Here is a 27,206-nt window from a genome sequence, read left to right as displayed (position 1 = left end):
AAGAATTGATCGACTAGTATCAGTTGTTGAAATGAAGATTCAAATACAAAGAGATGAAAAATTCGAAGAAAAAAATGGGATTTGAACCCGACGTGAATCGAACACGCAACCTTCTGATCTGGAGTCAGACGCGCTACCATTGCGCCACGGATCCACTTAATTGTTCTTTCATAAAATCGTTTTCACTACTCAAAATTTCTTCGATTTCTTCGGTTCCCGCCTCTTTTGATGGTCTGGGCTCGATCTCTCGGCATGGAATCCAACAGGGTTTTACTGAATTTTGAAATTCCGATCCAAGATTCCATTTCCAAACTTGAATTTGCGCCCCATTCGAACAATCTCCTAATTTCTTCCTGGGATTCTGTAAGTGTTTGTTGGAAGCTTTTTGAAAACTTCTGCCCCTTCTTTTTTGTTCATTCTTATTGATGTTTTAGGGTTTTGTTTCTTTTGGGATAGATTCTTCGTTTGTACGATGTTGATAAGTCTATACTAAGACTTGAAGCTTCATCTGAAGCTGCGCTGCTGGATTGTTGCTTCCAGGATGAATCATTAGCTTTCAGCGCTGGTTCTGATGGCTGCATAAGAAGGTTTGGAATTTGCATATCAAATTTTTTAATGTTAAATCCCACTGGCTTAAATATCAGTGTATCTATGATATTCGGATGTTGTATTTTTAAGCAATTTTGCTGATTAATCAATAAAAAAGAGGAAAAAAAAAAATGATACGGTAATCTTGTGGGGTAAGGTTAACAAGAAGAAAAGGCTATCTTGGAATCGTGCAGTATAATATTAGTTGTTTTGCTGGCCATTTAATTAGATTGGACAAGGCAAATCTTTGAATTTAAAAGTGAGTAGTTTAAGATGTTTAGGATCGAGTTAAATTCTTTACTATTTGCTGCGCAGAAATTGTAAATGCAGCAGTTTCTTTTTCCTCTTTTTGTCTCATTCCTTATTGGTAGTCAAATTTTGGTTCAGTCTATTTTCTCATTCCATATATATTTTATTTGTTTAATATTAAAAATGTATTATATTATGAGTCTATGACAAAAACAGAAAAATTGTTAGTATTTTAGGTGCTGACTTTATTTTTGGTTCTTAAAAAATTATTTCCAATGCTATTCATAACCTGCCTGGGAATTAACTTGAAAATTTTCCTTGTTCTTCTTTTTACCTTTCTTTTTGGCCAAAAAAACTTCTGTTGTATATTAGCAGCATAATGTGATGGTTGGATACTTTGAGCATAGGTGCTAATGGCTTTCAGTAAAATTTTTCTAGCTATGAATTACAATCAGGGATAGTTGAGACCGTTGGAAAGCACGATGATAGTGTAACCCATATCAGATATTCTGATCGAACGTGTAAGCTCTTTATCACTTGATATAACTTAATTGTTTGTAGACATTAGATTCTTTTTGGTAAATTATTGAAAATGTTTTAAATTATATTTTGCTTTTAGCACACTTTAATGAACGGATTATATTTTCCTTTGGAACTTGTTGAACCTTGAGTCTCATTGGGCACTGTTTAAGAGTTAGCAAACTTTATATTGGAGTGCAAATGTGTAGTTAAGTATCATTATTCGATCTTTTCTTTTCTTTTCTTTAACATGTAATCACAGACTACAGTTTTTCTGTTACGTTGGTTAATGCAGGACATACACTGAACCTTCAGTTTGTTTGCCATCTTTTCTCTTTCTTTGGATGACCCCAATGGTTTATTTTTAAGCCGTTTTCTTTCTTTTCTGCTGTATTGATGCTGGTAGATTTTGCTAGATTATTTTTTGCTTAGATATTCTACAGAAACAGATCCGACATAAAAAAATCCCAAATATTTTGAAGACAATAGCAGTGTGTACTCTGCCGCAAGTAACCAAGTTAATTGACTATCATACATATTATTTTCTTTTATTTGAAAAGATTGTTATGGGCTTATAGCCATATCGTAACAATCATATAGGATCTTTATCTACAAAGGCTTGCAAATGGTCATGTAGGATCTTGTTCCAATCTTGTCAGATTTGAATCGGCCCATTTGAAATCTTCTTCGTGGTGTTCTTTATCTAAGAAGTTTGCTGGTTACTCCATTCAGGATATCTATTGCAGCTAGGATCCCTTCATCTTTCCTATTTAGTGCTGTCATTATTGTTATTTCTTTGATACTGAGGTTTTCTGGTTTTTGTGTTTTGTGTTTTGTTTTGTTTTGTTTTGTTTTTGTTTTTGTTTTTGTTTTTTTTTAAATTTGGTATTTGTATCTTTAAGCATTAGTCTCTTTTTATTTTCTTAATGAAAACCGTCGTTTTTTGTTTTAAAAAAATCCTGCAATATGTCTACGATGGTTGGGTATGTATAATCTGCGTTGGTAGTCTTTTGACCTTTTGCAACTTTGTTGTTGAACAACAAAATCTACTCTATTTTTGTAGGCCAAATAGTAACAGCGGGTTTGGATGGAAAGATACAGTTGTGGGACACACGTAAAGAAAAGTCTCTTTCATTTGTGAGAAATATGGGTTCAGATGTGGTATCCATGTCTCTATCTGGATTTAATTTAAATGTGGCTTCTAGAGCATGTGTATATTTACTGGACTTACGGAACCTAGAGAAATCAATTCAACTGAAAGATTCTTATATGAAAGTTCCAGTCGCTTGTGTTAGCTCAGTTCCTTATAGTGAAGGTAGGTTATGTTACTTGGCATGTTATAAATATATCACCGATCCTTTTTGTATTGATTTTTTTTTTGAAAAGGAAACAATACTTTTCATTGATATAAAGAAAAGAGGCTAATTTGCAAAGTCCAAAGAGACATAATAGTCCATACAAACTAGAAGACAAGGGGACCCTTTTTGTGTTAATGTTATTTTGAAAACGTGGATTATGGGGCTAGATTGCTTCTTTTAGATAAATGTATTTGCAGTTTCTTCCGGATGATTTTTGGCTAATATTTTGATCTTTGAAGGATACTCCTCTTTCTTTCCTTTATTTTTTCTAGTAATATTTACTTTTTGTTAAAACTATATAACATCAAGACAATCTTTGCTTGAATTGTATTGACCACCTCCAGATACTATTGTTGCAGGAGTTGCGGTTGGATCAGTAGATGGATGTGTAGCTTTGGATATTACTTGTCTGGACCAAACAGATGACATTAGGTTTTTATCATAGTACACATAACTCAGAAGCTTTTGCTTTCTCTACCTTTAGATGTGGATGCTAATTACTTAAAATAAAATTTTAACTAGCTCAAGTTAATATATAGCTTAAAAGCTCTATCATATCCTTCTGGGGTACTACAGTAATATTCTGGCATCTGGTTCAGTTGCATTCAGTCATATGACAAAACTTAGAACTTGTTTGGAAGTATTTTCTGGATACTGTAGACACCTATTTGGAGTTTTGTCGCTGTTTTTCTTTTTCTTTTTCTTTTTTCTTTTCCCTGATCACTATTTGAATTTCTATAAGTGCAAGTCTCTAATGTCATTGGAGTACCACTTGATGGAACGATATATGGCATCAGAAATTAATATGTTATTAGTATTTTAGGACCACCTAAATGTTTAATTGGAATTAGAAGTTTTCATTGAGAAACTGTTCAATCAATCTGTTGAAAAGTGTTGTATTTTGCCCTAAGGGCGTTTTAGTCCTTTTGTAATTCTCTACTATTTTAGGGTTTGCCTTAGTCTATTTATATTTGGGTCTGTGGTACATTGTAAGTGTAGAAGAATAATAATATCTCTTATATCATGGTTTTTTCTCCCTAACCTAGGGTTTTCTACGTAAACTGTGTGTTTTCTTCTTCTTCCCTTCTCTATTTCTATATAGTATCAGAGCATGGTGAAGAAACCCTAGCTGTCGTTGGTGAAAATCCGTCGCAGGGTCCTTAGCCTACACCAACGAAAGCAGTCGGTGATTCCATTGTTGAAACAAGTGAAGCCGCTGTCGAGGACATCCACGCTTTTGCCGTACATGTGGCTATTGACCGTTATCTCCGGACAACCCTTCCATTCCTCTTTGGTTAGATGATGCAGCAACTTCTCCAGTCGCTCCAGTCGCCGGCGTTACCTAGTTAGATGGTGCCGCCGCAACAGCTGCTGCCAATGAGCAACATCGATCCGTTCCATACCAGTTCGCAACAGCCGATTCTGTTGCACTGGCCGAACCCATCTGCTCCAGTCGAATTTGTCTGTGCCAGTCCCATAGACGAGTCCCTCAGCCGTTCGCACCAGCCAACTCATTGGCCTGCTTCAACTGCCACGAGATCGACCTCCACAATGCTGGTTTTGTCCGAAATTGCCACTAGGCAGTTGCCGGTTCCTAGCCTTAATCTGCCGAGCACTGGCCACCTCAATTGGACGAACATGGGCGATCGATGGTGCTTTGTTGAGATGGGGGAGTTGTCATCATTCCACAGCGGACAACAACCAACTGTTTTAGCAACAACCAGTCTTGTACAGTCTCCTCCGGTTAATCTTAATGCTACAGGTTCGGTGAATCTTACTCCAATGGTGGTTTAGCAGTAATTCAATAATCTTCAACAGCAGATTGCAGCACTTAGGGCAACCCTCGGGACTTCCACAAAACTTCAGTCGAACTTAGTTAATCCAGAGTTGTCCTCACATCTACCGATGTACTCTGAAAATCCGGTAAATGCTTTCCCTACTTTACCTACAACAAATATTTTTTCTGAATCTGTGGGAAATTCTATAGGTTGTATTGCATGGGAGAAATTGAATGGCCAGAACTACTTCTCCTGGTCTCAGTCAATTAAGATGGCCTTCGAAAGGCGTCACAAATTTGGGTATCTAACAGGTGAGATATCGAGACTGAGACCAAGTGATCCTCAAGAGCGTGTTTGGAAAGGAGAAGACTCCTTGCTTTGCTCGGTGTTGATTAATAGTATGGAATCACAAATAGGCAAACCTCTTCTGTATGCTGCGACTACTCGAGACATTTGGGATGCTGTTTAGAAGTTATACTCTAGGCGGCAGAATGCATCACGGTTATACACCTTGCGGAAATAGGTCCATGAATGCAAACAAGGGACCATGGGCGCTACATCTTATTTTAACAAGCTGTACTTAATATGGCGGGAGATGGACCTGTGTCGGGAAATTGTCTGGGATTGCCTAGTACAGTATTCAAAACTGGAGGAAATCGATCGTGTTTACGACTTTCTTGCTGGTCTGAACACCAAATTCAATGCAGTACATAGTCGGATACTGGGACATAGACCGGTCCCTTCTCTCATGGAAGTCTGTTTGGAAGTCCGGTTGGAGGAAGATAGATCAAGTGCCACGAACAATCCCAGTCCCAATCCTATTGATTCTGCTGCTTTTGGTGCAAAATCGTTCGGGGTTGATGGTGATAAGCAGAATAGTAAATCTCCTCCAATATGTGAACATTGCAAAAAATCGTGGCACACGAAGGATCAATGTTGGAAGCTACATGGTCGACCGCCGAATGGCAAATGTCGTCTTTCGAATGACAAGTCAAAATCTGGCCGAGCCCTTGTGAGTGATTCCATTGATGTTGCATCGCAGTCTCAGGTGGCTAACCAGACTGACCTGGTACTGTTGGGGTCGGTACTATTGTCCAATCAGGTACCTCTCAATCATTTAGTTTTCTTATTGAGGGAAAAGAATCATGGATATTGGACTCAGGAGCAACAGATCATTTAACTGGTTCATCTAATTGATTTCTCTTATATTCTACGAGTGCTGGTAATGAGAAAATTTGAATTGCAGATGATTCCTTTGCTCTTGTCACAGGAAAAGGTCATCTGTCTCCCTTCCAGGGGTTGGTCTTATAGAATATGTTGCACGTTCCGAAAATTTCTTACAACTTATTGTCTATCAGCAAAATAACTAGGGATTTAAATTGTAGAACTATTTCCTCACAAGATACTGTTTTGTTTCAGGACTTGAGCTCGGAGACGACGATTGGCACTGCTCGGCATGGTAGGGGTCTCTATTTCCTTTCTGACGATGTTGTCTCTAGGCGTTTTTCTAGTACTAGTTTGTTATCTTCTTTTACAACATTTGAAAAAGATTATTTGTTATGGCATTTCCGTCTTGGTCATCCAAATTTTCAATATATGAAATATTTGTTTTCCCATTTATTTCATAGTGTGGATGTTTCTGCTTTATCTTGTGATGTGTGTGTACGTGCAAAACAGCACCGAGTTACCTATCCTTCTCAGTCGTACAAACCTTCCCAGCCTTTCCATTTGATTCATAGTGATGTTTGGGGTCCTTCAAACATTACTATGTTGTTTGACAAGCATTGATTTGTAACGTTTATTGATGATCACACCCGTCTTACATGGGTGTTTCTTCTCACAGACAAGTTGGAAGTAACATTTGTTTTCCAACAGTTCTATACTACAGTTGAAATGTAGTTTAATACCAAGATAGAGGGAGTTTGTCAATAACACCCTTCGTGAGTTATTAACTTCGAAGGGTATTGTCCATCAAAATTTGTGTGCTTATACTCCCCAACAGAATGGGGTGGCTGAATGAAAAAATTGTCATCTCATTGAAGTTGCCCGGTCCCTCATGCTCCCTGCATCCCTTCTTTCTTATTTATGGGGGATGTTGTTCTAACTGCAACCCATCTCATCAATCGGATGCCCTCCCGTGTTCTCAAGTTCCAAACACCTCTTGAATGTTTCAAGGAGTCCTACGTATCCACGCATCTCATTCCGGATGTCCCTCTTCGAGTGTTTGGGTGTACAATCTTTGTCCATAGCCATGGTCCACACCAAACTAAGTTTGCTCCTCGCGCTCAAAAGTGCGTCTTTATCCGGTTGGGTATCATTTTCACCAGCAGGGCTATAAATGCTTTCATCCTTCCTCAAGAAAATACTTTGTATCTATGGACGTGACGTTTCTTGAAGATAAACCTTTCTTTCCCGTTAGTCCTCTTCAGGAGGAGAATACTAGTGAAGAGACTAACTCGTCCACGTATTCTATTCCTATGGACTTTCTTCCTGATCCTGTCCTCCCCCCAAATGATCCTGTCTTTCCCACAAATGACACGATCTTTCCTACGAAACAAGTGCCCCAGAAAACATACTCCAGGAAGAATCTTAGAAAGGAAATAGCACCTTCTATTGCTCCATCGGATACGGTCCATGACTTGGAACCGGCACCAGCTCAAGCTAAGGTACTTTTGTTCTTGATACTGCTTCTGATGGTAATGATGATTGTGTTGAAGGCAATATAGTTGAAAATGATGAAACTAATGAGGTTGTTCTAGGCAAAGTCGAGACTGCAGGTAGTCATGAGTCGTTAGGGGATACTCGGGAGAGTAAGGACTTGCCACAACTAAGCAAGTATGATCACCAGTCCAGTGCTAATGAGAAATCAAGAAAAACAGGAGAATATGATGCTACCCTTGACATACCCATTGCTCTACGGAAAGGGGTTAGGTCATGCACCAAGTATTCCATGCATAGCTTCTTTTTGTATAGTAACTTGTCTTCTGGGTTTAAGGCTTTCACTACTAACCTGGACACTGTAATAATACCAACCGATGTGCATATGGCCATGGAAATTCCTGAATGGAAGGCTGCTGTTATGGAAGAGATAAGAGCTCTGGAGACTAATAAAACTTGGGACCGTGTAGCTCTTTCGAGAGGGCATAAAACCGTTAGGTGTAAATGGGTATTCACTGTTAAGTACAAATCTGATGGAACTCTTGATAGATACAAAGGCAGACTGGTTGTTAAGGGGTTTACCGAGACGTATGGGATTGATTACTTGGAAACTTTCTCTTTAGTGGCAAAACTAAATACGATTCGAGTTCTTCTCTCAGTGGCCATTAACAAAGACTGGCCTTTTCATCAACTTGATATGAAGAATGCGTTCTTAAATGGTGAGTTAGAAGAAAAGGTTTATATGAGCCCTCCTCCTGGATTCGAAGCTCAGTTTGATCATCAAGTTTGTAAACTCAAAAAATCCCTATATGGATTAAGCAGTTTCCGAGAGCTTGGTTTGACAGGTTCACTACTTTTGTTAAGTCTCAAGGGTTCATTCAGGGGCATTCTGATCATACCTTATTTACAAAGAAGTTAGCATTTGGGAAGGTGGCAGTTTTAATTGTATATGTTGATGATATCATTTTGTCAGGAGACGATGATGCTGAGATTGTCAAACTAAAGTGGAAAATGCTAGATGAGTTTGAGATTAAAGACCTAGGGAATTTGAGATATTTTCTTGGAATGGAAGTAGCAAGATCGAGAGAAGTAATATTTGTTTCTCAACAAAAATATACTTTAGATCTATTGAGGGAAACAGGGATGACTGGATGTAAACCCATTGATACTCCCGTTGAAGTCAATGCTAAGTTGGGAGATTCTGTCGATAGAGTTCCTATTAATAAAGAGAGATATCAGCATCTATTGGAAAATTTGATTTACTTATCTCATACTAGACCATATATATCCTATGCTGTTAGTATGGTTAGTTAGTTTATGCAGGCTCCCTACAAGAAACATATGGAGGCTGTCACTCGGATACTAAGGTATTTGAAATCCACTCCAGGAAAGGGCCTAACGTTCAGGAAACATGATAGGAGATACATTGAGGCTTACACTGACTCAGATTGGGCAAGATCTGTTACAGATAGGAAGTCAACTTCGGGGTATTGTACCTTTGTGTGGGGTAATCTTGTCACTTGGCGGAGTAAAAAACAAGGTGTTGTTGCGAGAAGCAGTACTGAAGCGGAATACAGGACTATGAGTCTGGGCATATGCGAGGAGATATGGTTGAAGAAAGTCTTGTCTGACCTTCACCAAGATATGATGCTCCAATGAAACTCTACTGTAATAACAAGACAGCTATAAGTATAACTAACAACCCGGTGCAACACGATAGGACTAAACATGTGGAGATTGATAGACACTTCATTAAGGAAAAACTAGATAGTGGCAGTATTTGTATTCCCTACATTCCTTCAAATCAACAGGTTGCTGACATTCTCACCAAAGGATTACTTAGGCAAAGCTTTGACACTTGTGTTAACAAGTTGGGTCTCATTGATATTTACGCCCCAACTTGAGGGGGAGTGTTGAAAGTGTTGTATTTTGCCCTAAGGGCGTTTTAGTCCTTTCGTAATTCTCTACTATTTTAGGGTTTGCCTTTGTCTATTTATATTTGGGTCTGTGGCACATTGTAAGTGTAGAAGAATAATAATATCTCTTATATCGTGGTTTTTTCTCCCTGATTTAGGATTTTTCCACGTAAACAGTGTGTTTTCTTCTTCTTATTCCCTTCTCTATTTCAATACAATCTTATAATGTCAAAAGATTAGACATCTCTGCCCTAGGATGCTAGGAATGCCCTCCAATTAGCTTACCTTTACTTAACCTTAATGAAATCCAAGTTCTTTATTTGGCTGCAGGAGAGTTGTACTTAGAGATCTCTCTTACAGAAACATAGCTTTACTTTTCAAGTTTTCATGATGAACTTGGCATTTGTTTGTCTTCTTCTTTCTATTCCTTTCTGTATTATTTTCCAAGTGGCAAAGAAAGATATTCAGGATTTTAGGATTTTCTTCAATCATTATTTGGCTTGTGCAATCATTTTCGGGGTGCATTATTCTTACACATGTTCCTTTCATTCTTTGAAGCAGATATATTTTCAGGTGTCACCCAAAGTCAAAAGCCGGAAGAAACCATTTGGAGTCGGTGAATGATATTGTGTTTAATCCAATGTATGCATTATAATTTCTTTACCGTTCAGCTGGGTAAAATATTTTTTCACATTATTCTAATATTCTATTTTTATTTAGACATCATGGTGCCTTTGCTACGGGTGATAATACAGGCTTTGTTAGCATATGGGATTTCCAAAGAAAGAGAAGAATACTTGAGGTATCATCTGCTTGATTTAGTACATTTATCTCATTGTTAAAGGTATTTTTTATTCTAATATTGCATGCTCTTCTTCAGTATGGCATATAGATTGATGACCTTGAAACACACAGTTGAGAATAAGTATTGTAAGTTTGGTTTTGATGATTTTAATGGTAGAAACTTCATCTTAGTGAGTATGGTAGTTAGAAGTCTTTTGCAATCATATTGAACATTCATCCTTAAAATGGTTAATCTCAAGTTCCCTGATGTCAGTAATCAACAAGGAGGATTCATTGATAGATGCCCTTTGCCCTTAGGTATGGTAATGGTAGTCAGGCAGCAGCCATCAATTCTTCCAAGTTCCAACCAAGGTCCACTTCAACAATCCGTAGGCCATAGTTACTAGCAAAGTTCTATGTTTGTATCTTTTGGTTGAATGCATCAACAGTTTCTTTCCTTTCAGTATAGAGCAGTGTGATTGCGATAGAATCAAAACAACTAGAATAGTATTAAATATAAATTAACTATATGATAACCCAAGTAACTTGAGGACTCGAGGTACTTGGATGGTCTCTCCCTTCTTAAGATCACTCAAGCCTAAACCAGCTGAACCAATGTTTACTTTCATTCTTTGAACCCACTCTATCTATAGTATGCCTTTGAACTCTAGTTCTCTTCCTAATTCTATCCTTATGATAGATTATGAATTGCTGCTAATATAAATATGGAAACAAGATTGGACACGGTTTAGTAGAAGCAACCAGTATGCGATGTATTACCGACTGTGAGCATTTTTGACTGTGTGGAATTCTACAAATCCTTGGAGAATGGAAAGGATGTGGCGATTTAATGTGTTCATCTCAATAAATATTTTTCTTTCACGTCTTTGATTGTTTATCCATCTTGTCCCTCGTGATTAAAAACCGTTGACCAAAAAAAAAAAATAATAATAATAATGATAAAAAGTTGGATCTTTTTGTGGGAATAAATTGAGGAAAGAAATAGGTCGTGTTTAGTTAATTAGAGGGTTGAAACCTCGGAGGGTGGTCTGAGGATCGAGAACTTAGATACCAAGAAATCTGCCCTTCTCTTGAAATGGTTGTGTGGTTGTGGTTCCCTTTAGAATTTCAAGTCTTATGACATCAGGTAGCTGTGAGCAAGCATAAGACTGACCCCAATGGTTGGGTTTTTTGTTTAACTTGTCCTCACCTTTAAAGCCCTTGGGAGGCGATCTATCTTTTTCCCTTTTTTCTTTCAAGCTTTCTATCCTTTATCAACTTTTTCACAAATGATAGTTGTAGACTTCGATTATAGGTAGTTATTTGGCTTCAAATAAGTCCTCTTGTTTGAACTTTGTGCTTCATTACTATATGGACCTCACTTGAAAAAACTCCCTCGTGACCTCAGTTATTAGTTCTAGGTCAAGGTCTTTTTCGTTAAGCACCTTTCATGATTGAGACATTGAGATATGTTATTTGGTTCTTTATTCCAACGGTAAGGACTTTCTGGGCTCTCACCTTCATAAATTTTTTCTTTAAAGTCTTTGTACCTTCATTTATTGTCTTCTTCTCCCTCGTTGACATGTTCTTTTTTCTCTTCTTTGTGGAGGATTAGAATTGCAAAGATGAATAGGATCTTTCTTGGACTAAATTGGTATATTTTGTCAAGTGTACTATAAAGGATCTTATATTTTGTGGTTGTGTTTGGCCCACTTTTTTCATTTCTTTAAATTAGAGGCAGAGCATCTAGAGGATTAATAGTAGGAAATTATTTTCTTTCTTTTTTTTTTTGGGTGGGTGGGGGGTTTGGTTTGTGGCTTCTCCTACTACAATCCATTTGTTTAGCATGCATATCCTCGTTGGAAGGACAATATTAGTTTGTGGGATACTGATGAAAATAAGAAAGGAAAGAAACCAACACACAGTTTACGTGAAAACCCTAGAACAGGGAGAAAAACCACGATACAGATATTTTCTTATTATTTTTAATTGATACGCTGAATACAAGAGAACAGGGTGAATAAATAGACAGTAGAGAGCCCTAGGGTGAAAGATAATTACAAAAATACCCCTAGGGTAAAAACCCTATTTTCAACGCTCCCCCTCAAGTTGGTGCATAAATATCAATAAGACCCAACTTGCTAAGACAACAGTCAAAGTTAGGTCTCAGTAGCCCCTTGGTGAGAACATCTACCACTTGTTGATTTGAGGGGATATAGGGAATGCAAATGATCCCATTATCCAATCTTTCTTTAATGAAGTGTCTGTCGATCTCTACATGTTTTGTTTTGTCATGCTGGACTGGGTTGTTTGCGATGCTTATTGCAGCTTTATTATCACAAAACAACTTCATTGGAAGATCCCCGTCTTGGTAAAGATCAATCAGCACCTTATTTAACCAGATTTCTTCACATATCCCTAAACTCATTGCCCTATACTCAACTTCAGCACTACTCCTAGCCACCACTCCCTGTTTCTTATTCGCCAGGTGACAAGGTTACCCTAGACAAAGGTGCAATATCCAGAGGTCGACTTTTTATCAACAACAGAGCCTGCCCAATCAGAATCTGTGTATGCTTCAATAGACCTTTTTTCAGACTTCCTGAACATTAGACCCCTTACCAGGGGTCCCCTTCAAGTACCGAAGAATACGCTCAACTGCATTCATATGTTCCTCGTAAGGAGCTTGCATAAACTGGCTTACCACGCTTACTGCATATGAAATATCTGGTCTTGTATGGGATAGGTAGATCAACTTCCCAACCAACCTTTGGTACCTTTCCTTGCTAACGGGAACTCCGTTGTTTGTAACACCAAGTTTTGCATTATACTCCACGGGTGTGTCAGTAGGTTTACACCCAGTCATGCCTGTTTCTTTGAGCAAGTCGAGTGTATATTTCCTTTGCGATACTGAAATACCTTCTCTTGATCGGGCCACCTCTATTCCCAGGAAGTATCTCAGCTTACCAAGGTCTTTAATCTCAATTTCTCTGGCCATTCTCGTTTTAAGCCTCATAATTTCATTCTCATCATTGCCGAACAGAACAATATCATCAACATACACTATGAGGACGACAATCTTCTCGGAATCGGACCGTTCGTAAATAGTGTATGATCTGAGTGCCCTTGGTTGTATCCCTGTGCTTTAACAAATGTGGTGAACCTATCAAACCAAGCCCTTGGGGATTGTTTCAGTCCATATAAGGATTTTTTCAGTCTGCAAACTCTGTGCTTGAACTGACTCTCGAATCCAGGAAGAGGGCTCATATAGACTTCCTCTTCAAGTTCTCCATTAAGGAACACATTTTTAACGTCCAACTGATGTAGTGGCCAATCTTTGTTTACAGCAATTGGCAACAAAACCCGAATAGGGTTGAGTTTGGCTACGGGAGAGAACGTTTCAGAGTAATCAACTCCGTAAGTCTGGGTGAAACCTTTAGCAACCAGTCTGGCCTTATATCGATCAATCGTCCCATCTGATTTGTATTTTACGGTGAATACCCATTTGCATCCAATTGTCTTGTGCCCTTCAGGTAAAGCACCTGTTCCCATGTACCATTTTTCTCAAGCACCTTCATTTCTTCCATAACAACCATTTTCCATTTAGAGTTCTCCATTGCTTCACGAATACTGCTTGGGACCGTGATAGTGTCCAAGCTAGTAGTGAAAGCTTTAAATTCGGGAGACAAATTATTATATGTCATGTAGCTGTGCATAGAATACTTTGCGTATGAACAAGTACCTTTCCTTAGTGCTATTGGAAGATCGAGAGAGGCATCATGATTTTCCACCTCTCTTGGTTTCTCAGCATGACTAGTCACCTGTAAATCAAGGGTTTCAGTAGTATCTTCCACTTCTTTGTCACCAACAGGACTTTTCCCTTTACTGTTATTACTCTCAACTGTTTCCTCATCTATCACATATTCAGTATTGCCACCTCCACCTCCACCTTCCTTATCTTCCCTGCAGTTGTCAGTCTCCATACATATATCATCATCATTAGTTTCAGGAATACACTTACTTGAACCAGATACAGGGTCTGATTCATGGACCGGAGTCGGCTGATCAACAGGTGGCAACTCTTCCTTTCTACGATTCTTTCTATAGTAGGTTATCCAAGGAATCTGGTTAGTAGGGAGGACAGGATAGGCTTTTTCAGAACTAGGAGAAGGAATCAGGGTGGAATCCCCTAAGGGAATATCATAGGTAGACCAGTTAGGCTCTTCACTTAAGCTCTTCCCCTGAAGATGACTAACGGGGAAGAAAGGTTGGTCTTCAATGAAAGTAATGTCCATGGAGACAAAATATTTTCGAGAGGACGGATGATAGCATTTATACCCACATTGGTGAAGAGGGTACCCAACAAAAACACATTTTTGAGCACGAGGGTGGAATTTTGTGCGATTTGGGCCATGGGAGTGGACAAACGCGACACAGCCGAAGACACGGAGGGGTACATCAGAAATCAGGCGAGCAGTCGGAAAGGATTCTTTGAAAAGGTCCAAGGGATTATGAAAGTCAAGAACACGAGAAGGCATACGGTTGATGAGTTGAGCCGCTGTAAGAATGGCATCCCCCCACAGGTAGGACGGAAGAGTGGCAGACAACATTAAAGACGGGCAACCTCCACCAGATGGCGATTTTTACGCTCGGCTACTCCATTTTGTTGGGGAGTATAAGCACACGAGCTCTGGTGGACAATTCCTTTAGACACAAGAAAGTCATGGAAAGAGGTGTTAAAGAACTCTCGTCTATTATCACTCCTCAAAATTCCAATCTTGACATGGAACTGGGTTTCAATCATGGTATAAAATTGTTTAAAGGTAGAAAACACCTCAAACTTATCAGCAAGTAAGAACACCCAAGTGAGGCGTGTGTGGTCGTCTATGAAGGTGACGAACCAACGTTTACTAGTGGAGGTAGTAGTCGGTGATGGTCCCCAGACATCACTATGAATGAGAGAGAAGGGACTGGACGACTTATAAGGTTGAGAACGAAACGGAATACGACTTTGTTTGGCACAAATACATACATCACAATTTAGAGACGTTATATTAATATTGCGGAATAAATACGAAAATAAATATTTCATATATTGAAAGTTCGGATGTCCTAAACGATAATGCCATAACTTAAAGTCATTTTCGGAAGTAGAAAACTTTAAAGACATAAAACCAGTTCTATGATCCTCCTTAGAAGAAGCATCGTAAGAAAGAAAGTAGAGCCCCTTATCATGCCGGGCAGTGCCAATCGTCATCCCCGACTTCTGATCTTGAAACACAACAGAATCTGGTGAGAAAATAGCCTTACAGTTCAGATCTCTTGTAATTTTACTGACCGATAAAAGATTATATGAGATTTTAGACACATGAAGTGTATCACGTAATACTAAACCATCAAACGGGGAGGTATTCCCTTTCCCTGCAACTGGGGCAAAAGACCCGTCTGCAATTCTGATACGTTCATTTCCCGCACTCGGACAGTAAGAAACAAACAACTCTGAAGAACTAGTGAGATGATCTGTGGCCCCTGAATCTACGATCAAGGGTTTCTTGCCATTAATGCTAATAAGGCCAAAAGATGGGAATGTACCTGATTGAGCAATGACACTCACCCCAACAGCATTCAAATTGGTCTTACTATCGGTATTCTCAGTAACTGAATCACTTACAAGAGCACGCCCGAAGTTTGATCTGTCATGTGACTGTCGTCTCTTACTGTTTGGGGGCCTGCTGTGCAACTTCCAACATTGGTCCTTCGTATGCCACGGCTTCTTACAATGCTCACAAACAGGTGTGAGCTTTTTATCATTGTCGGAACTGGACGCCTTTGAAACAAAGGCTGATGCATCAATGGAGGCTGCCACAGGATTGTTCATAGCCTGTGATCGATCTTCTTCTAGTCGAACCTTTGAACACACCTCTCTAAGAGACGGGGTAGGTCGTTGACCCAATATGCGACTTCGAACATTGTCAAATTTTGGGTTTAATCCAGCCAAAAACACAAACCCGATTTGCCTCTTCAAGTTTCAAATACTGCGCCCTATCCTGTGTGCAGTTCCAGACAATCTCCCGACAAAGATCCCTCTCTTGCCAAAACACTGATAGTTTATTGAAGTAGGAAGTAACGTCCATGATCCCTTGCTTGCATTCATGGACCTGTTTGTGTAACGTGTACAACTGGGATGCGTTCTGTCGTTTCGAGTACAAGTCCCTGGCTGCCTCCCAGATATCTCTAGCAGTTGCTGCATACAGTAAGGGTCGGCCAATCTGGGACTCCATACTATTGATAAGAACAGACCGTAATAGAGAATCCTCCCCTTTCCAGATTCTTTCTTGAGGATCACCTGGGATAAGTTTCGGAATTTCTCCTGTCAGATACCCGAATTTGTGCCTTCCTTTTAGGGCCATTCTAATCGCTGGGACCATAACAAATAATTCTCCCCATTTAGTTTTTCTCCAACCAAAAGTCCTGCAGAATTTCCCATTGAACCAGTTAAGTAAGTGTTAAAAAAGAGAATAGGGAAGAGAAAAACAACAGGATTACGTGGAAACTCTAGTGTAGGGAGAAAAACCACGATATAAAGTCTTTTCTTATTAAAACTGATACACTAAATACACAAGGACTCACTGTATAAATAGACAGTAAGAAGCCCTAGGGGTCTTACACAATTACATACATGCCCCTAGGTTAAAAACCATATTTCCAACACTCCCCCTCGTTGGTGTATAGATATCAACAAGCCCCAACTTGCTTACACAATAATTAGAATTTTGTCTCAATAACCCTTTTGTAAGTACATCAGCAACTTGTTGATTCGAAGGAATATAAGGGATGCATATGTTTCCACTGTCCAACCTCTCCTTAATGTAGTGTCTTTCTATCTCCATGTGTTTAGTTCTGTCATGTTGAACTGGGTTGTTTGCAATACTGATGACAACTTTATTATCACAAAATAATTTCATTGGAAGCTCATTATCTTGTTGGAGATCTGATAATACTTTCTTTAACCAGATTTCTTCACAAATCCCTAGACTCATGGCCCGATACTCTGCCTCAGCACTACTTCTAGCAACAACTCCTTATTTTTTACTTCTCCAGGTGACTAGATTTCCCCAGACAAACGTACAATATCTACATAGATCTTCTGTCAACAACAGACCCTGCCCAGTCAGAATCAGTGTAAGCTTCAACAGATCGTTTATCGGTTTTCCTGACCATTAGACCTTTACCAGGAGTTCCTTTCAGATACCGAAGAATATGTTCAACTGCTATCATATGATCCTCACAAGGAGCTTGCATGAACTGACTCACAACACTTACTGCATAAGAAATATCTGATCTTGTGTGAGACAAGTATATCAACTTCCCAACTAACCGTTGATACCTTTCTTTATTAACAGGAATTCCATCATTCTTATCACCGATTTTCGCATTGTATTCTACTGGCGTGTCAACAGGTTTACACCCAGTCATACCTGTTTCCTTTAGCAAGTCCAGTATATATTTTCGTTGAGAAACTGATATACCATCTTTTGAGCGAGCCACATCCATTCCCAGAAAGTATCTTAGCTTCTCGAGGTCTTTAATTTCAAACTCTCTAGCCATCTCTGTTTTTAGTCTTGTGACTTCTACATCATCATCCCCAGATAAAACAATATCATCAACATAGACAATAAGAACAACAATTTTTCCTGATGTTGATCTTCTTACAAAAAGAGTGTGATCGGAATGTCCTTGAACATATTCCTGTGCTTTCACAAACGTCGTGAACCTGTCGAACCAGGCCCTTGGAGACTGTTTTAGTTCGTATAGTGATTTCCTCAATCTACACACTTTATTTTTAAATTGACTCTCGAACCCGGGAGGGGGACTCATATAGACTTCCTCCTCAAGTTCCCCGTTCAAAAATGCATTTTTAACATCAAGTTGGTGTAGGGGCCAATCTTTATTCACAACTATTGACAGAAGCACTCAGATTGTGTTAAGTTTAGCCACAGGTGAAAACGTCTCAGAATAATCCACTCCATATGTTTGGGTGAAACCTCTTGCAACAAGTCTAGCCTTGTACCGGTCAATCGTCCCATCTGACTTGTACTTTATAGTAAACACCCATTTACATCCTACTGTTTTGTGCCCTTCAGGCAAAGTCACCGGTTCCCTAGTTTTATTCTCCAGAGCTCTTATTTCTTCCATAACAACAGATCGCCATTCTGGTTTTTTCATTGCAACACTTATGTTATCTGGAACCACTTCAGTGTCCAAGCTAGTAGTAAAAGCCTTGAACTCGAATGTCAGATTACTATATGTAATGTAACTATGCATAGGATATTTAGTACATGAACGGGTACCTTTCCTCAGGACTATAGGAAGATCAAGTGACGCATCACGTTCTTTCACCTCTTCAGGCTTCTCACCATGATTTACTATCTGTGTATCAGAAACTTTAGTAGTATCTTCCACATCATCATTAGCACGGACTATTTCATCCTCCGTAACTTCGATCATTCCATCCTCTACAGTTTCCCTTCCTATCACTCTCTTAGTATCACTGCTTCCTTCCCCCGTGTCATGCCTGCCTTCATCATTCTCCATACATAAATCAACATTATTAGGAATATACGTACCTGGCCCTGATGACAGGTCTGACTCCTGCACTGGAGCCAGAAGTTCTGGTTCAATAGGTGACACTACTTCCTTCCTGAGATTCTTTCTGTAGTACGTTTTCCAAGGAACTTGATTGGTAGGAAGAACCAGACTATCATGATCAAGATTAGGTTTAGACAAGGTTTGAATAGGCGCTGACTCTAAAGGAATAGCATAAGAGGACCAGTTAGTCTCTTCTTCATTTATGTTCTCCCCCTGAAGATGACTAACGGGAAAGAACGACTGATCCTCGAGAAAGGTGACATCCATAGAGACATAGTACTTTCGAGATGACGGGTGATAGCACTTATATCCACGTTGATGGAGTGGATATCCAACAAAGACACACTTCTGAGCACGAGGAGAAAATTTCGTGCGGTTTGGACCATGGGAGTGAACAAAAGCAACACAACCAAAAACTCGAAGAGAAACATCAGAGATCAACCGAGTAGTAGGAAAAGACTCTTTAAGCAACTCTAAAGGGGTATGAAGATTAAGAATACGAGAGGGCATCTGATTAATGAGGTGAGCAGCAGTAAGAACTGCATCTCCTCAGAGGTATGACGGAAGGGTGGCGGATAACATAAGAAATCGGGCTACTTCTACTAGATGCAGATTTTTACGCTCAGCTACTCCATTTTGTTATGGAGTGTAAGCACATGAACTCTGGTGAACAATACCTTTAGAGTCGAGAAATTCTCTGAAAGAGGCATTAAAGAATTCTCGCCCATTATCACTTCTTAAAATCCCAATCTTTGTGTTAAATTAAGTTTCGATAGTTGTGTAAAACTGTTGGAAAACAGAGGACACTTCAGATTTATTAGTGAGCAGGAAAACCCAGGTGAGACCGGTGTGATCATCTATAAACGTGACAAACCACCGTTTTCCCGTGGAAGTAGTAACCGGTGAGGGACCCCATACATCACTATGAACAAGAGAAAAAGGACTCGAAGGTTTATAAGGCTGAGAATGAAAAGAAACACGATGTCGCTTGACACGAATACAAACATCACAATTAAAAGAAGCACTAGCATTACGAAATAAATGAGGAAATAAATATTTCATATATTGAAAATTCGGATGTCCTAAGCGAAAATGCCATAACATAACATCATTTTCAGAAACAGAGAAACTTAAAGACATAAACCCCGATTGGTGATCATTCCTAGAGGAAGCCTCGTCAGAAAGGAAGTAGAGTCCTCTATCGTGTCGGGTAGTGCCAATCGTCATCCCTGATTTCAGGTCCTGAAATAAAACTGAATCAGGTGAGAAAATCGCCTTACACCTCAAATCTCTTGTTAGTTTACTGACAGATAACACATTATATGATATTTTAGGCACATGTAAGTTATCACGTAGAATTAAACCATGAAACGGAGAGATATTGCCTTTTCCTGCAACAAGGGCAAAAGACCCGTCTGCAATTCGAATCCTCTCATTACCAGCACTCGAATTATATGACATAAATAACTCTGAGGAACTCGTAAGATGATTAGTAGCCCCTGAATCCACAATCCATGGTTTCTTACCATTCACACTAATTAGGCCAAAAGAAGGGAAATTACCAGACTGTGCAATTGCACTAACCCCAACGGTACTTGAACTGTGTTTATCGTCACCAGGAGATTTCTTCTGAGTTTGGTCATCTACTGAATCACTTGCCAGGGCATGACTAGTATTAGATTTTTTGTGAGACTGTCGTCATCTGCTATTTGGGGGCTTCCCGTGTAATTTCCAACATTGATCCTTCGTATGCCAAAGCTTTTTACAATGTTCACAAACGGGAGGAGGTTTCTTATCACCATCAATACTGGACGGCTTGGCAACGAAAGCAGCTGCATCAGTAGTTGAGGTGGTATTATTCATGGTACACGATCGATCTTCCAGCCGTATTTCAGAACAGACTTCTCGAAGTGAAGGAATCGGACGCTGGCCCAAGATCCGACTACGAACCCCATCAAACTTTGGATTTAATCCAGCCAAAAACACATAAACACGATCTGCTTTCTCAATCTTCAAATATTGGGCCCCATCCTGTGGACAATTCCAGACAATTTCTCTACACAAGTCCATTTCCTGCCATAGCATCAACAGTTTGTTAAAATAAGAGGTAACATCCATAGACCCTTGTTTGGATTCATGAACCTGTTTATGGAGTGTATATAGCCGAGAGGTATTCTGTCGTTTAGAATATAGATCTTGCGCCGCCTCCCAGATATGCTTGGCTGTGGTCGCATACAATAGCGGTCTTCCTATCTGAGGTTCCATACTGTTCACCAAGACAGACCGTAGCAACGAATCTTCTCCTTTCCAAATTCGTTTTTGTGGATCACCTGGGGCCGACTTTGGAATTTCCCCTGTCAAATATCCAAATTTGTGGCACCCTTCAAGGCCATCCGGATCGATTGAAACTAAGAAAAATAGTTTTGGCCATTTAATTTTTCTCCAACGATAAATCCTGCAGAATTACCCATCGAACCAGATAAGTAGGAAACGTTAGGCACTATAGGTAATGAGTTTACCGGATTTTCTAAATAAACCGGTTGAGAATTTGCACCGAACATCGTATCCAGATCAGAAATCTGCTGTTGCAGGTAAGCCAATCGTTGTCTCACATTGTCGGGGTAACGAGCTGAACCACAATTTATCGGAACAGGTGCTGGTTGCTCGAGCCTCGGTTGTTGGATGTGAAAAAACCATCGAATCGGATGTTGAAGGAAACCGGATCACTGGGTCGGGCTGGATGGGCTGAAAGTGGATTGGCTGGTGCAAAAAACTGGATAGATAAGCTTTCAGGTTGTGGGTCGGATCGCAGGTTGAAATGAAAGGATCGTGAGTCGGAATGAAACACTGCATTCTCGGGTCGGAACAGCCTCGGGTCGGAATTAAAATCAAAATATCGGGTTTGGCTGGTCTGCCTTGGTTCAACCCGAACCAGTCCGGTTTGCTCCAGACCGGTACTAACCCTAATCTGATCATCACCCTTCTGCTCCTCGCCCCCAATGTTGCTCCCTCTGCCCTGATAGTTCCGATCGACGGTCAACACCTCCTTGCAGCCAGCCTGTTCTTCACGTCCGAGATCGTCGACTCTGCCATGATCGTGATAGCTCCAATCGTGAATCGATGGTTCCTCACGGTCGGCTCCAGGTCTGATCGGATTCTAACTTGTTTCGGAATGGTGATACCCGGTTGGCTGAGGACGTTTTCCAAGGATTGTACCTGAACGACAGATATTAATTCCGATAGGGCATCTTGAAAATATTCCTTTACCGTTGCTCGGATTGCCGTTCTCATGTCAAACTTGAAGACCCATCAACAGAGGAGGATTGAGGTTGATTCTCTTCCATAACGACTAAGTTTTCGTCACCGCGCTCTGATACCATGTTAAAAAAGAGAATAGGGAAGAGAAAAACAACAGGATTACATGGAAATCCTAGTGCAGGGAGAAAAACCACGATATAAATTATTTTCTTATTAAAACTGATACACTAAATACACAGAGACTTACTGTATAAATAGACAGTAGGAAGCCCTAGGGGTCTTACACAATTACATAAATGCCCCTAAGTTAAAAACCCTATTTCCAACAGTAAGTTGTATTGGGCAAAATAGAGAACGAGTTTACTGGATTCTCTGAACAAATAGGTTGTTGGGGATTTGTGCCAAGCATTGTATCCAGATCTGAAATCTGCTGGTGCAGAGAGGCCAACCGTTGTCTCACATCGTCTGAGTAATGGACCGAACTACAAGCGACTGGAAACTGGGCTGCCATTGTTGACTGAACACATGTCGCCGGCGGGAAGATGGTCGCCGGCAGGTATGGGGATCTCGGCCGGCTGTGCTGCTCGAGGTGGCTACCGGTCTGCTGCTGGTCGAACGCGCCTAGGGCAGAATTGGAAAGGTCCAGATCTCTTTGCCGGATGGGTGGGTTCGCCGGATCTGAAGCGGAAACCCTAGGGCACGCCGACGCGAAACCAGTCGGCACAAATCGAGAGGGTTGTGAGTCTGTCCATCGAGGTGCAAGCCCAGCCTGTCCGTCGAGTGTTTGCAGGTCGAAGGCACGATCGGACGCGGACGAAGGGATTCTGTCTGCCAAGGGGTTGCTGCGGACGCGAACGTCCCCGATCGAAGCCAGATTTGATCCGCCTCGCGATGGATCTGAGGGGTTGCTACGGACATACCCGATCTGAGCCGGATCAGTCGACGGCAGCACGAGACGAGGCAGATCGGCTGTGTCTGCATATTCTTCAGATCTTTCCGTGTGCGGCGTGAACATCGGCTGGATTCCGTTAGGTGAGGCGGCTCTCTGTTGACTGCAACTGGACGGCAGAAATTAATTTTGGTAAGGCAGCTTGAAAACACTCCTTCACAACGGCCCGAATAGCAGTTTTCATATCAAAACTCGAAGATCCACCAGCTGAAGGCGACTGTGGATGGTTCTCTTCCATAATGGCTAAGGTTTCGTCCCCTTGCTCTGATACCATGATGAAAATAAGAAAAGAGAGAAACCAACACACAGGGGAACTTACAAAAATACCCCTAAGGTAAAAACCCTATTTTCAGTAGAGAACCCTAGGGTGAGAGACAATTACAAAAATACCCCTAGGGTAAAAACCCTATTTTCAACGGATACAATCTTCCCATCGAATTGAACCAAAATCTGAGGTGCAAATGTTTGACTGTTGTTGATTGAATACATATGCATTTTGTAGTTTTTGATTTTCATGTGGCTGTTGCGAACATAGCTGGTGAGCTGACCTTCTTCTATTTTGTTTTAGTTGCCTAGATTTCCAAATAGTGTGGCTTCTTTATCTTACAACTGCACAGGGGAACTTCTGGCTGTTGCTTCAAGTTGTACGTACCAAGAAGCTAAAGAAAGGTTCACTTTCTATTCATACTCTTTCATCTCTTATACGTTGTTCCTCTCCAATCTCCATTGCATAGACGTTTTTCTGCTTCCATTTAAGGATAAAATATACTTTTGTTGCTTGAAATTTGGTCTCCAGGTTTCCAAAACAAACATTTTTTGTCTTTAAAATTTTGATTTAGTTTCTAGGTCGTCCTACAGGTTTCAAAAATGACATATTTAGTGTCCAGAGATTTGAATTTTATTTCTAATTGGCCATGAGGTTAGAAAATGATTTTTAATTAGTCTCTAGGTATATATATTTTTTAAAAAAAAAGAACAAAAATTAACTCATTTAAAAATACATGTCAACAAAATTTAGTTAGGATAAGTTAATAGTCATGTCATGTTTCTGTTTAGTCAACTAATGTCAATTCTAGTTGAGTACCATTTAGAAACCAATTTCGAAGTTCAAAGACCAAAAGTGAGTTGAACTAAAGAGAAACTAAATTCAAATTTCATGGACAAAAATGTATTTTACCCTAAAATTAATAAAGAAAATGTTTAGTGACCAATTAAAGAAAAGAAAGAAGGAAAAAACGTTGGGACCAAATGGGATTGTTCTGTAAAACTTTGGGATTAAAGTCATAAGTTAAATGTGAACAACCACCACCCCCCCCCAGACCAAAAATGTGAAAACCTTGAATTTGTGTCTAATAACAATTTCATTTTTAGTTTTATGTTAAAAATTTGCTTTCTCACCATTAAATATATGAGTGGAAGTAGTGTCTAAAGTTTTAAAATCATAAAATAAAATATAGAATGATTATCAAAGAGAGTTTGGTACATATGTATATGCCAGAAAATTTTAGATACTCTAATATGCAGTCCTTCCATTTATTGCTTGCCACGTCAATACTTTGTTTAAAATGATAAGGGGTTTACCAACATTAAAATTACTTATAAAGACAAAAGTATAATTTGGACAAAAAAAAAAGTATCTAACTCCCATAAGATTAGAAAATTTCGTATTCATATGCATTCCGTGTATGTTTTTTTCCTTTGCCCTTTTCTTAGAACCTCTGTTAACTTTAGATTCTTTTTATACTCTTGCAAAACTTATATATTTTTTTTTTTTGGTTTCTTTACATGTTTTGTTCTTTTTATTTATTATTTATTATTTTTGGTGTTAATTTTATGTTCCCATCTCATATTTATACAACAGAGAAGATCCTCCTCAAGTGTTCTTACATAATGTAATGGACTCTTCCACTGGATAACTCAACCTTCCTACCATGCCTTGTTTCCCACTAAGGGTAATAAATTATCCATATTTTTTCAGCTTTAAAATAAGAAGGGTATTTTTAAATTTTTTGGGCAAATTGCAAAATTACTCTTGGAAGATTGCGATTACCCTCAAACTTTCAATTGTAAAAATTGAATCCTCAAACTTATAACAGTTATAGAAATTAGACTTCCAAATGACAAAAATTAAACCCTTTAAATTTATATAATTGTTACAATTTCTATAATTATATGTAAGTTTGAGTGTTCAATTTTAACACTTTTATAAGTTTAAGGGCTCAATTTCATCATTGAAAATTTAAGGGCATAATTGCAATTATCATCATACTTTAGAGGTGATTTTTACAAATTGTCCAATGTTTTTGGTCCGTAAAATTTCCTATTTATTTTGCTTTAGTTTGTAGAAATTTGAAATGTTTAATTTTAGGCCCTCGACGTTTGTGTGTTTTTAACAAGAAACTTTAGGTCATGGACTTGGGATAAAAATTGATGATGTATTTAAACAAAAGATACAACAATTTGTCAAATTTTTTCAGATGGAAAGGAAGCTGAATAGTTATGTATTACTCCATCTTCCAACTAAGTGAATTGATACAGACCCAAAGTCAAGAGCTTCAATGCAGCGTTTGATGTCGTGCCATATTTTTTTGTTTTTAGTTTAACATGTGGGGGTTCGAATTAAAGAATATGTCTAAACCAAGTGAGCTATGCTCGATATCTACATCCCTTCTCTCCATATGGAATTTATTTGTAGTGTGGGATCATTTTACATGTTATACTAGTTCTTCTATATGTATATATTTTAAAAATGTTTGATGAAATATTTGATTTGAGTAAAAAAGATGAAAAGCCAAGCTTTTGAATGTAAAATTTGAAATTTTCTTTAATATCTACCTGGTTTGAGAAGTAAAAGGAAAAGAAAATGTGAGTTTGAGTTTTCTAATATTTATGTTGAATTGAATGCTTCCTAAATTGGAATCTTTATTAGGGGTTGTTTGGCTCACTAACATGAGTTGAGTTGGTATATTTTACCAACTCACTCCAACTCATCCAAATTTTCCCTTCTTTCAGTGTTTTCAATAGCTCCATCCATCGGCCACTGTCAACAACTATCATTGCTACATTCTGGGAACTAACTCTGAGTTTCGACAACTACCTTCAATGACAACTTCGACGACTAACTTCAACGACCAATTCTGGACTTTAGCAACCACCTCCAACGACAACTCCAATGGCCAACTTCAACGACCAATTCTGGGTTTTGGTAGCCACCTCTGATGACAATTTTGGTAACTCAACTCCAATGACCACCTTCATGTGGCCAACTTTGACAACCAATTTCGGACTCTGACAACTACCTCTGACAACAAACTCCCATGACCAACTCTGACAACCATCTTTGTAGTCTTCGACAATCATCTTCAACTATAAACTCCGATGAAAATCACCTTTGAGCGACCAACTTCAACGACCAACTCGGACTTCGGCAACTACCTCTGACGACAAAACTCCAGCAACCAATTTTAATACCACCTTCATGCAACCAAGTTCGAGCTTCGACAATCACTTTTGACTACAAACTCTAACGAAAATCATTTTTCCATGATCAACTTTGACAACCACCTTCGTGCGACTATTTCGAGGACCAACTTTGGGTTTTGAAAACCACTTTCGACGGCAAATTTCGACAACCAACTCCAATACCACCTTCATGAAACCAACTTCAAATTGCGATGGTTACCTCCAACTATAAGTACCAGTGAAAAACATCTTCGATAATCAATTTAGACAACCACTTTCGACTATTATATGATTAATAACGGTTAAAGTATGTTGTAGAGTTGTTTATACAAATAATAGTACTTTGTTTACATTAAGTGCAATATTTATACATAGAAATTTGTAAAATATATTTTTATTTAATTGAATTCACATATCAAATGAGTGTAAATAATATTTGAAAAAGTATGTGTATTTGAATAATATGTAACATATAAAAAAACCATAAAATGAAGATTTTTTTCAACATCTTTGGTAAGAAATAGTGAGAAATGGAAATTTGTTCTATGATGATCATCTAAATTTGGAGGGATTGGAAGTAAAAATAGTCATCATAAAAAAAAAATCCAGGTTATTTAGAGTTAAAAAAATTGCACTAGATACTTCAAACATATAAACTCAATTCTGTATCCCAAACAGAGACATATGACATGAATTCAGACCAAAATAACTTTGCACCCTAAATATGGATATATAAACTCCACATATATATGAACGTTAGACATCGTATTCCACCCCAACCCCAAACATCCCCTTAGAAATGTCAATGGGTGGGTGTGCCCCTATTTCAATTCTTATCTTTGCCAAGTGTTTTGTTTAGTTTCGTGAATCGGAGTGGAGATTTCTTATAGGGAATTTGCGGATTAGGTTTTTCATTCACTTGTGATCCTCGAGGTTTAGATTTAATGTTTATTTGGTCCCTAAAATTAAAAAAAAAAAACATTTTAGCCCTTGAAGTTTAGAAAATAGTTTCAAATAGATCCCATCTTAATTTAACTTG

At 39.0% G+C, this 27,206-nt stretch overlaps 2 protein-coding genes and 1 non-coding gene across 6 annotated transcripts; 2 read left to right on the top strand and 1 right to left on the bottom strand.

Annotated features, from left to right (window-relative positions):
* LOC120079710 (Transducin/WD40 repeat-like superfamily protein) lies at positions 1–25,516 on the top strand. Of its 4 annotated transcripts, none has more exons than XM_039034037.2 (10): positions 1–363; positions 457–587; positions 1,276–1,358; positions 2,420–2,671; positions 3,074–3,146; positions 9,628–9,708; positions 9,787–9,868; positions 23,274–23,374; positions 24,567–24,657; positions 25,183–25,516. In XM_039034037.2, exons 1-9 carry the CDS (start codon positions 229–231, stop codon positions 24,619–24,621), a joined length of 993 nt encoding a protein of 330 aa, XP_038889965.1. In that variant the 5' UTR covers positions 1–228; the 3' UTR covers positions 24,622–24,657; positions 25,183–25,516. The 4 variants fall into 4 exon arrangements, with proteins under 4 accessions (XP_038889965.1, XP_038889964.1, XP_090171036.1 ...); XM_039034036.2 differs by having other exon boundaries at positions 9,625–9,708; XM_090314910.1 differs by lacking the exon at positions 24,567–24,657.
* On the bottom strand, positions 83–154 carry TRNAW-CCA (transfer RNA tryptophan (anticodon CCA)). Its single transcript has one exon. It is a non-coding gene; the product is annotated as a tRNA-Trp (tRNA).
* LOC120079712 (uncharacterized) lies at positions 4,903–5,905 on the top strand. The gene is made up of 2 exons (XM_039034039.2): positions 4,903–5,594; positions 5,739–5,905. Exons 1-2 carry the CDS (start codon positions 5,040–5,042, stop codon positions 5,856–5,858), a joined length of 675 nt encoding a protein of 224 aa, XP_038889967.1. The 5' UTR covers positions 4,903–5,039; the 3' UTR covers positions 5,859–5,905.
* Positions 25,517–27,206: the final 1,690 nt, after the last annotated feature.

Source organism: Benincasa hispida, chromosome 6 (assembly GCF_027475165.1).
Source record: "Benincasa hispida cultivar pf3 chromosome 6, pf3_genome.v1.1, whole genome shotgun sequence".
Lineage (NCBI taxonomy): Eukaryota > Viridiplantae > Streptophyta > Magnoliopsida > Cucurbitales > Cucurbitaceae > Benincasa > Benincasa hispida.
The sequence above is the reverse complement of the archived record's forward strand: the minus strand, read 5'-3'. Positions and strand labels throughout refer to the sequence as shown.